A 12359-nucleotide genomic window follows, 5' to 3' on the forward strand; every position below is an offset into this window, starting at 1 on the left:
ACAGTGGAAAGAAGACTGGATGTCTCAAAAGGAATAAAAAACTTTTTTTAGAAAAATATTTTTAGTGGAAAAAGTTTAAATAAGAAGTGCAGATGTACTTGTTGCCATTAAATATATCTATAAAATATTAATTAATAGATTTATTTTTGACCTTTCAGAATGAATTTAATTGGCGCCTCCATAGCCAGGTGGGCAGAAGCAGCAGTGTGTAGTACACTGCTTCTTGATTAGACCGGGGTTCGAGCCAACGACCACCAAATAAGGAGGATGCGGAAAGGTCAGGAAATGACCACCGCATATCCCTGGAGTAATATGGCCTTAGTTGCTAATGCTCCTAAAAACCAAATAACAACATCAGAATGAATTAAAAAAAAAAAAAAAAAAAAGGTTTCAGAGGAAAATAGACAATTCAGCAACCATGGGAAGACAATTACTTCTTCACAGTAGAGAACTCCAGATTAACATGTTTCATTTGCAGAGAGACAGTCGCTGTATTTAAGAAAAACAATGTTAAAAGACATCATGAAATGAACCATGGCAAGTATGTGAAATTCAATAAAGTATTGAAACAACCTAAGTTGGCTGCACTTAAATTGGAATTAAAGGCTCAGCAAATGATGTTTAGGTCATCATTACAGCAATTATCTAACATTTTTCAAGCAAGCTATTCTCTGTTGCACTGTTAATTGCAAAGAAAATAAAGCCATTTTCGGATGGGGAATTGGTGAAAGTGTTTGGAAGCTGTTATAAAAGATGTTTAGCCCAATAAAAGTAAAATATTTTCAAGTATAAGTCTGTCGCTTCAAACTATGTCATTGCATTAATGATATTTCAGCTGAAATAGTGGAGACTTTGCAAGATTGGATTCAAGAATTCAAAGCTTATTCTTTAGCATTCAACGAAAGTACGGATATTTCAGACACATTTCAACTTGCAGCATTTATTTATGGAGTTAACAATTCTTTCCAAGTGACAGAAGAAATGCTAAACCTTTTAAGCTTTAAAAACATCACTAAAGGTGAAGATGTTTTCCAAGCCATAAAAGTGTTTGTCTAACAACAGTATGCAATTAGAGGTGCTTTCTGGATTAACAACAGATGGAGCACCAGCTATGATAGGGAACAATAAAGGAGGTGTAAAGCTGTTTATGAACGAGTTGGAGGCAAGAACCATTAAAACCAGTGATGTATTTTTCATACTGTTTGATAAATAAAATTTATGCACTCAAGTGTTGTCTATGAACCATGTCATGGATGTGGTTATAAAAAGAGTGAACCACATTCAATCACATGCACTTCAACATCACCAGTTAAAAGGAATTCCTGAATGAATTATGTTCCAAATATGGTGACATCATGTATTTTACTTGATTAGACAGGAGTAAGGATGGCTAAGTCGCCGAAAATGTTTAAAAGATTTGAGTTACGGGAAGAAATTAATTTTTATGAACGAGGAGAAAGTATCAATTTCTGGATGAAATGATGAAGAGTGGTTTTCAAACCTATATTTTTTGGTAGATATAACCGAAAAAAATTACCAACTAAATGAGGAGTTGCAGGGGCAAGATAATTACCGATGCTTGTAATCAATATCAAAGCATTCCAAATGAAATTATTGTTGTTTGAGTGGAAACTTAGAAATAACAATGTGCAACATTTTCCATTGTTAAATGACTTTAAAAGCTGTCATCATAGGAATTTCTTGAAGTTTGCCGATGAAATAAAACTTTCAGCAGCATTTGATCTTCATTTCTCAGAACTTGCAAAATATGATAAAGTGTTTGAGATATTTTGTTGTCCGTTTCACATTGACGTTTCCACTGTCCTGGAAACTCTACAGATGGAATTAATTGATTTACAGTACAACAATGAATTAAAACACATTCATGCCACGACATCAAAAATCAACTTTTACAACACATGTGACGGTGGAAAAGTATCCCAAATTAAGATTTTTTGCACAAAAAATTGAGTGCCTTCAGATTCACATACATTTGCAAAACTTTCTTTTCAAAAATGAAATTTATTAAAAATAAATGTTGAGCTTCAATAACAGATGAAAATCTGGAAAATCAATTAAGATGTGCAACTACCAATATTGAAGTTGATTTTAAAAAATTGAGTGACTGCAAAGAAAAGGAAATATTTCATTGATGTAGATCAGCATTTCTCAATTAAATTTAGTCGCGGAACCCTTTTATATTTTGTACGACATAACGGAAACCCTTGAATATTTTTAGCACGTAAAAAAATAAATAAATGCGGTGCAGGCAAAAAATTTCTTGGTTCAAGGTCAAATACCTTTAAATTCTTTGTTTATTGTTATTAGTATAAAAAAAAATACAAAAAAAAAAAAAAAAATGTCCCACCATGCGAAATACAGATCCAAATGCAGAGCATAACCAATCACAGCCGTTTGCATGTCATTTCCTAGTACTGTATTTAGGTAGATAGGTGTGGTAGTATACAGTCTATGTAATGTGCAGGTTCTGGATTACAATTACAAAGGCAGTTTAGTACACAAACTGTGTAGTAAAAGCGACCTAACCCAAATATTGTCTCGTCCACCAGATATAAATGTACCTACAGTATTTTTAACTTTTTAATGTGTAAAATGTTTTGAAATTTTCTTTTTTTGCGGAACCCTTAACTTTACTTCACGGGACCCCAGGGTTCAGCGGAACACCATTTGGGAAACGCTGATGTAGATATACAGGGTGATTCCCTACCAGTGCAAAAACTTGCAGGAGGTGTAGGGGGCACAAAGATGAATCGGAATCACATAACATTGCAAGGTCTGAAATGCCTTCGTCATGCGGTAGAGGACGTTGAACGGGAGGTCACGTGAACAGTGATCCCGCTGGAAGTCAGCATTTGCGAACCGGTTCCCGAGGCAGTAGGATGGACGAGTATTCAAACGTTGAGCTGGCCAACATGCACCTTGCGTGTGGAGCTGCGGACTGTAACGGGCGCGCCGCTCTGCACTTGTACCAGGAACGTTTCCCGCACAGGCATGCTCCTCATCATACGATTTTCGCACGTGTGCACAGAAGGTTACATGAGACTGGTTGTTTCACAAGAGGTACCATGAATCGAGAGCGAACGACGAGGACGCCAGACAATGAGGAGAATGTCCTACGTCTTGCAGAAGACAGTACGAGTACTCGAGCGATAGGCCAATGATGGATATTTCCCAATCCACTGTATGGAGAATACTGTCAACAAACCAAATGAGTTCATACCATCTGCAACGCGTCCAATCATTGGAGCCTGCAGATTATCCACTCCGGAGGACTTTTGCTACTTGGTTTCTTCAACAGAAACCGTTTGCAAATGCTGACTTCCAGTGGGATCGCTGTTCACGCGACCTCCCGTTCAACGTCCTCTACCACATGATGAAGGCATTTCAGACCATGGAATGCTATGCGATTCCGATTCACCTTTGTGCCCCCTACACCTCCTGAAAGTTTGTCGCACTGGTAGTGAATCACCATGTATAATAAAAATGAATGAATAAAATAAATTTTTATGACATTCAATTTTTTATTTTTAAAAGATTGTTTTATGTGTGGCCCGTGGAAAATTGTAGTTCACCAAGGTGGCCCACAGAATGATTTGGGTTGGCCAAGCCTGGTCTAAGCATTAATTCTGGGTCTTTGGAACTGCAATTGCATGGATGATATTTTTTTGTGATGCACATGACTGCATCATTGAGAGGCTCCTGACTTACTGTGGCAATGTCAAGTTTTGCCAGATGTTGAAAGGCATTCCAATCAGCCTGATCAATCTTCCATCACAATAACCTAAATGGAAGACATGGTCTCCCACTAATTACAGTAGTTATCAGAGGGAAGTGATCACTTCCATATGGGTTCTCCTCCACCTCCCAAATAAGTGAAGGGAGGAGAAAAAGGGAGCAGACAGACAGATCAATGGCAGAAAGAGTATGGGTAAGCATGTGGAAGAAAGTGTTTGCACATCTAGAATGGAGAGGCCATTGTCAGTGAGCATATGCTCTATGATTTATCCCCTTCCACTGATGTTAGCGTAGCCCCCACAGGTGTTATGCCCATTAAAATCCCCAAGAAGTAAGAAAGTGTGGGGGATGGGGAACAACTGCATAACAAGATCATTAAGGTCTTTCTGGGGTATGTCAGTCCAAGGCAGCAAATATATGGAGCAAATGGTTAAAAAAAAAAAAAAAAAACTCCACTGCAAGGCAAACTGCTATAGCCTCTATACTGGTTATAAGTCGCAGAGGCTGAAATGGGGCCTAGCTGCCCTTGAGGATTGCAACTTCTCTGTGAGCAGGGGCATCCACAATTCTATTCTCATGAATAATAGTAATATTATGCATGCTGGGATCATCATTTGCCCTTAAGTCTCCTGTAAGCAAAAGCAGGATGGTTTGTGCTTTTGAAGGAGTGCCTTGATGTCTTCTGCATTTTGCCAAAATCTACAACAATTCCACAGTAGGAATTTAACCATTATGTGGGCTTGGTGGATCTGCCAGTTAACTTCTGAAGTGCTGAGGGCTTACTTTTATCAGTCTTAGATTTATCTCTTATGGGGAAGCATGGATGCTGTACTGTGTCCTCTACAAAGAGGACCAGGACTGAGTCATCAGGTACCTACTTTGTTTCAACATCTGTTTTTTTTCTTGTATACCACTCTTGGCAGTTGAGTTTTTGGTACTATTACTTTAATGCGCAATTTTTGTAATGCTGGAGCACAAGGAGGTATTGATATTGGAGTGGAAGCTGTGTTGGTTTTTCTGAGATAAGTAAGCAGCAGGCAATGGGCATGAATGACTTTCAGTGGAACAGTCATTTCTGTTTGGTTCCTGATCGAAGATTTCTTGGCAACCTTTTCAACATATGTTGCCTTATTGCTACTTAGTGGTTTAACTGCTTTTCTGATATGAGATGTTGAGCTCTGCCTTTAGACGTTGTATTTCCTTTTCTTCCTTCCACCTCTGGCATGCTCAAGAATACACAGAATGCTCTCCTTGGCAATTAATGAAGATGGGTTTTGCAGCTTTACATGATATCTCATGGGCCTTTGCACCACATTTTACACATGCAAGGGCACCACAGCAGGCCATATGCAAATGTCCATATTTCTGGTACTTGAAGCACCTTAATGGGTTTGGGACATATGGATATAGTGCACAGTTAAAATAATGAGCTTTAATCTTTGTAGAAGGTATATTAAAATAATACAAAAATATTATTGTTGATGTATTAAAAATAAGGACGAAGTTTCTAGTCAGGACTGGATTCCCATTCCTACGTATGAACATTCTCTTTGCAGTTGTCACTCCTTGTCACTCCTTAGCAGTCTCACCCAATTGGGTGAGACTGCTAACCCTTCTCAATCTTTCTGGATGAAGAAGGGCAACATTTTTCCTATGTACTTTTCATTGGTGGAAGGAACAGTCAGGTATCAAGGTGTTGGGGAACTGATGTATCTTTGGTTCTGAGTCTTTTTGCTGAGGTAGCGTTTTCTGATTCATTTGTATATTTTTTTGCTAGGGGTCTCAGAAGAAAAATTTAGTATCAGGATTCATAGTGTTTTTTTTTTTTTTTTTTATAGTTCAATGCCTGGGCTCCCCAACCCATGGAGTTCAAATGGGATACCCACTACCAAGCAAGCAATAAATGCACTCTGGAGTGGGATGGCAGGGCTACCCAGACACTACACCCACACCTCAGCCAGCCTGAATCCTGTTTCTAGGACTACATGAGTAGAGGCATGGCATAGACACGGTTGGCCCTTGCACATGAGCCCAATAGTGGATTGATCCTGGCCAAGTCATTCAGGACCACCCGTTTTGTTGAAGCAGGAGCCAAAGTGGTGTGTTGAAGCTGGGCCTCTCAACCACCAGGATCCCCTTTCCAAATTTTCACAGGTCGCAGAATATGGGAAGCACATCTCATGCTTGGCTACTCTGACCAGAACAGTTTTTAAGAATAGTCAACTGTATGCCTTAAAAACCCAAATCGGGTGTATTAACCTACATTATATTTCTGGGAAACATGAAATGAAGTGTATTACCAGAAATTAAAATCATGCTTCAGATTTTTAATGAATAAGACTGATTTTTCCGGCAAAATGAGACCACTATCCATATTGCAACTATCATCCATACAGGCATTAAAGAACACAAGGTATCACCAGCTGGATTTTTACTTTGGGTTTATTTAAAACAAAATGGCTATACAGAGAACTTTTACACATTACAAGAACTGAATATGATACAGAGAAGTATTTTTCAATAATCCAAACAACCATTATTCACAACATCTCAAAAATGGTGGAATGAGTTAAGGGATGAATGTTCCGCTATTATCACAAATATACAATATAGCAAATAAATAATTAAAAAACTGCTACGGGTCTAATGAGTTCAAAGTCCTCAATCATCCAACATAACGGTCAGATGATTGAGGGCTAACATGGTTAACATAAATTAACATAATAGTTGATAAATAGCTCTTCAGAGCTAATTCAAAATATGTTTTCCAAAAGATTATATTTACTTTTGTAGCTCTCTTTATAGCTTCATTGGCAGCTTCTGTTTCTAATTCATATTTTGTTTTCAGAGAATCATATTCTTCAACAACAGCTTCTGACACTAAATCACAAAAAAATAAAATTAAGGTTTAGATTTTTTAAATAATAAATTTAGGGTTTCATAACTGGTTCATTTTAAAAATCAGCATTAATTCACTGCTATTTTTGAAATGCATACTGATTAAATACATCCATTAATTTCATTTTCAATTCAGGAATTTCTTAATTAAAACTAGTTGCTATATAGGGTGTTTCAAAAGTATGTGAAAAAAAAAAATAAGGAAAAAAAAGTCACTCTTGTGATTCTGAATGGTCAGGGAATATAAGGCTGTTTTACTTTAAAAAATTACATAAAAAATAAAAAAACTGGCTTGCTTGGAGTTTAAGTATTATTCTTGTTATTTTTTTTTCTTTATTTTTAACCATACCAGGTATGGTTAAAAAAACATAATAAATAACAAGAATAAGCAGATATATACACCTATTAAAATGTTTATTCATACCAGGTATGAGTCTGTTTAATCTTACTTATTTTTTTTACTATTCAAAATTCCATAGCCACTTCTAAAAATTCAAACTGCCATAGCTCCATAGCAATTTCACAGCAAATGCAAGTTTATATAAAAACTTGCTCTTTCTTTTTTTTTTTCATTGTTTTCAGGTTTAGAATTGATCCTAAAAGTACACACACACACACACACACCCTAAAGTCATACAATAAGATATCAAGAAGAAATGCATAACATGTGTTTCCACAGTTGCACTTAGTTTGCAAACTTTAAATTAACCTGTATTAAAATAACATTAATAAGTATTTCTGCATTATTATAAGATGCATCTAAAAATAGAGAATCTTGTTACTGATTTCTCCAAAAAAATTAAATATTGGTCCAACTTGAAATAGTTTTACTCCTACACAGGGTCATAGAAAAAAAGTGTCCGTAATTTCCCTTTTAATTGTCTTCTGAAATATTTGATTGATTGCTGTGATCGTAGCAGCAAACAGTGTGATAACTCACATTTTATTTGACACCTCAACAATGACCTTGGCTGTGCTGTGAGTGTGCACAGAATGACTCCTACATGCACTGCCTCAGTCAGTGTCAGTAAGATGGCCACTGCCAGTTTCCTTAAACTGATTAAACCAACATATTATAGTCTTGTCTGTTGGCACATCTTGTCTGTAAGTATGTTAGTATTGAAGTTGCACTGTTATGACAGATTTAAATTCAGCATACCACAACACATACTGCGCTTTCTGTTGCATGGTTGGCATCTTACTGACACTGACTAAGGTGGTGCGCATAGGAGTCATTCTGCAACAGCTCACGGGGCAGCAAAGGTCATTGTTGAGGTGTCAAATGAAACTTAGTGAGTTACCACACTGTTTGCTGCTATGATCACAGCAATCGATCAAGTATTTCCAAAGATAGTTAAAAGAGAAATCATGGACAGCTTTTTTGATGACCCTGTATAATTCGGCTCTATTTAGATCATTCATTTATGTTGACAAAAGCTGTGTTTATCGCAAACATAATTACATTACAGTAATTAACTTGCAGTAGTGGAATGGGACCTGAGGGGTGTGCATCTTAAAAATAAGATTCCTGCATTATTCTTTAATGATTACAAACCTGAAAATTTTTTATAGATTCCAAAAATATAGTCAAACTTTTACTGTAACAGTTCCTAGATTTTTAAGGTTTATTGCAGAGTAAATGAATGCAGGAATTTGTCAGGTGCTGCACCACCATTTCTGCAACTATTTTCTTTAAGGGTAACATGGGAGGACATTATAGATGCAAACATAACAATGAAGTTTCAAGTGTATATTGTCTAAAGTCCAAGGTTACTGCATTCCACTGTACTCTAAGTTAAATAAATATCTACAGCTTCACACGATCTAAAGTTCCTCATGCTTCATTGGTGAAATGATTACTGCTTTTGCATAAATAAAACAGGAAAAGAAACACAATATCCACTCAAGATGGAAGTGAGAGATGGAGGTATGTATCTTCACACACATCTCATTTCTCACTGTGTGGGAAATGAGATGTGTATGTTTAGAATTTGGCATGTTTACCGTACACGAAATTTAAAATAAACTTTGAAAACGGAAGTGAATGGAAATATCTAACGTACATACACATAAGTAGAAATAAATGCATATGCAGGCGCCTCCGTAGCCAGGTGGGAAGGAGCAGCAGTGCATAGCACACGCTTCTTGATTAGACCGGGGTTCGAGCCCGTCACCACCAAATATGGAGGATGCGGAAAGGTCAGGGAATGACCACCGCATATCCCGGAGCAATATGGCCTTAGTTGCTAATGCTCCTAAAAACCAAACAACAAAAACAAACAAATGCATATGCACATTTAAAAATTGCAAGCACTTGCCAATCTTTTCAATTGGAAAATGGTTGGAACTAAATTTTTTTTTTTTTTTTTTTTGTTTGGTAGTAGTTGGCACATCGGCTTCTGTGGCCATAATGCACCTCCCAAGGTTTTTGCAGTACTTTGATCCAAGCCTGAGGCGGGATTCAAACCCGCGACCTTTGGGTTGCCAGGCAGTCACTTTACTCACCCGGTCGGCTGGAACTAAATAGATTCAAGTCTATGTCTTATTATTGTTGTTGTTGCTCTTATATTATTTCTCCCTGATTGGGGGATTCCACTCCGTGACGGGTACTGTTACCAAGTAAACAGGGTGGTTGTAATGTCTGGTGTTACTGTCGGTCGAGGAAATCTGACTATCCTACAGGTGTTCAGGATTGCGACTTTCTGGAGTTCCTTGTAGATATTCTCTGGGAGACTATTATTATTAGCTATATGGTGCAAGGAAACCTAAGGCTTATGCTGCACCAGACAAAACCAACAAAAACACACACAAAAGTAGAAGGGAATCACCAAGAAAGAGAAGAATGATGATATCCAGCTCAGGACCCTGCGTGTGCCAAGCCCATACTCACCAGATGTGAGCCCCTGAGGTTAGATCTATTGCTGCTATGTAGCGTCTTTGGTACCATACGGTTGTTGACACGATGATTGGGATGGTTGATACTTCTTGTATATGCCATATCTCCTTGATCTCGTGTCAATCAGATTGGGCATCGCTATGTCAATCAGGTAGGTAGCCTTTTCCATCTTGTCCACAAGGGTTATGTCTGGTCTGTTGTGTGGGATGGTCTTATCCGTTATTATGGTGCGGTCCTAGTACAGTTTGTGGGTTCAGGTCTCTAGTACTACCTGGGGTTCGTACTTGTAGTATGGTACACTTTCTTTGGTTAACTGGTATTGCCTCACTAGCTTCTGATGCATTATCCTGGCTACCTGGTTATGTCTATGAGTGTACTCAGTCTGGGTGATCACCTTGCACCCCGCGGTGATGTGTTGGATCGTTTCCGAGGCCAGGTGGGATCATCGACATGTGTCACCTGACATTCCGGGCTCCTTTGTGATGTATTTTCTATAGTTTCTGGTGTTGATTACCTGGTCTTGGATGGCCAGCACGAATCCTTCAGTCTCGAGGAAGAGCGTCCTGCTTGTGAGCCATGCATTGGAAGCAATGTTATCAATGATCTCGATGGAGGTCCTTGTAGTGTCTGCCATGGAGTGTCTTCTTTGCCCATCTTTCTACCTTCATTTCTTGTACCGTTTGGGCAGGAGGGGGTTTCCTCTCTTAGGTTGAGGGGTCTATCAGGCCCCTTCCTCCCTCTTTCTGAGGTATTGTTATTCTCTCCACTGCTGACTTCAGGTGGTGTTGGCGACTCTTGGTCATCATTGTCCTAGTCTTTCGCATGATATCTTCTAGCTCGGTGTTAGTCCAATCTATGATGAATGTGTATGTTATTACTGGAGCTGCATAGGTGTTTATGGCTTTAACTATGTTCCCACTGTTCAATTTTGCTTTCAGCAGGCTTCTGAGTCGCTGATGATATTTTTCGGTCAGGCACTTCTTGATTTCCTTGTGTTCCAACTGCTCAGCCTGCATCATCCCTAGGTATTTGTAGGTCTCTCCTTCTGTCATAGCTTCGATCTATTTATCCAGTCAGCAGCTGGCAGTTGACCGGGCTAGCCGGGTGGGTAAAGTGCCTCCCTGGCAACCCAAAGGTCGCGGGTTCGATTCCCGCCTTGGGCTTGGATCAAAGTACTGCAAAAACCTTGGGAGGTGCATTATGGCCACAGAAGCCTATGTGCCAACAACTACCAAAAAAAAAAAAAAAAAAAAAAAGCTGGCAGTTTCGGCCAACTAATTTTCCCTGGTGCAGTGTGTGGGTCTTGCATTTTTCTAGACCAAATTCCATCCTGACATCCTTGCTGAATTCTTTGGTGATCCAGAGTATTTGCTTATCAGTTGCTGCGTAGAACTTTATGTCATCCATGTACATCAGGTGAGTGAGGGTGTACAGGTTCTTTCTTCCTTCTTTGCGGTTATATCCATATTTGTTGCCATTGAGCATGGTGGATAGTGGGTTGAGTGCTAGACAGAACCATAGTGGGCTCAGAGCATCTCCCTGAAAGATTCGTCTTCTGATGGGGATTGGTCTGGTTGTGACGTTCTCGACCTTAATGGTGGTACTCCATTTCGCCATTGTTGCTACTAGGAAGTTTGTTACTATCGGATTGACCTTTTAGATCTTCAGGGTCTCTATTAGCCAGCTATAAGGTATGGAGTTGAAGGCCTTGCAGTAATCAATGTAGGCTGTGTATAGGTTGCAGCGCTTCTTGAAGGCTTCCCCATAACTGCGGCATCTATGATTAATTGCTCCTTGCATCCTTTGCTTCCACGCTTGCATCCTTTCTGCTGTTCGGCCATTATGTTCTGACTCTCTAAGTGGTCTGATATCTTCTTAGTTATGCAGCTGGTCAGGATCTTGTACATCGTTGGGAGACATGTGATTGGCCTGTATTTCTCTGGGTTTCTTGTATCTTCATCTTTAGGCTTCAGATATGCGACTCCTTCAGTGAGAAACTTCGGGATTGTTTCCGAGTGCCTTATCATTCGAGTGAATTGCTCTGCTAGGTGCTTGTGTGTGCAGGTGAGTTTCTTGTACCAGTAGTTGTGGATGTTATCAATTCCCAGGGTTCACCAGCTGTGGGTGTTCCCGATTGACTGTTTTACTTCTTCTCGAATCTCCCACTCTCTCATCTCTTGTATGTCCTTTGTTTTCTTCTGTTCTACTTCTATCCAGGGTGCTTTGCTATTATGTCTTACTTCACTGCTCCAGATATTTCCCCAGAACTCTTCAATCGTCTTCTTCTCAGGTGGTCCATTTCCTGCTTTCTCATTTTCACTCAGTTTCCTGTAGAAGGTTCTTTGGTGCTCATCGAAGATTCCATTGTTTATTTTCCTCTGGGGGCTCACTTTGTATCGGTGTAGTCTCTTGCTGAATGCGAGGAGGTTCTGCTTCAGTGTGTCTAAGTATTCTCCTATTCTCTGATGTCTGGTCTCATGTTTGCTGTGGGTGCTGTCTCTCTTGAGGATGCTCTTCATCTTTCCAATCAATTTCTTACTTCTATTAGCCTGTTGGTACTGGGTCAACTGACCTATCTTGACTTTTAATTCTTCTATCTTCTGCTGAAGTCTTTCCCAAGCTGGCGGTTCCTTCTGTTTTCGGTTCTTCTGCTGCTGGTCTCTCGTTTCTTTTCCATTAATCCTAGTGGCTGCTATGGCAGCACAGTAATAATAACAATAATAATTATTATTATTATTAGCCATATGGTGCAAGGAAGCCTGATACTTATGGTGCACCAGCCAAAATAAATTTCCCAGTTACACAGAGA

The 12359-nt window shown here is 39.1% G+C and overlaps 1 protein-coding gene across 1 annotated transcript in view; it reads right to left on the bottom strand.

Moving 5' to 3' along the window:
- Positions 1–12359, bottom strand: part of LOC150087390 (uncharacterized) — a 208233-nt gene that overhangs the window by 149864 nt on the left and 46010 nt on the right. Inside the window, exon 4 of the mRNA XM_090372039.1 lies at positions 6542–6636. Coding sequence (XP_090228165.1) covers positions 6542–6636 — 95 coding nt within the window. The remainder of the gene's footprint in view (positions 1–6541; positions 6637–12359) is intronic.

This window comes from Mastigoproctus giganteus, chromosome 4, assembly GCF_048544385.1.
Source record: "Mastigoproctus giganteus isolate SK-2022 chromosome 4, ASM4854438v1, whole genome shotgun sequence".
Lineage (NCBI taxonomy): Eukaryota > Metazoa > Arthropoda > Arachnida > Uropygi > Thelyphonidae > Mastigoproctus > Mastigoproctus giganteus.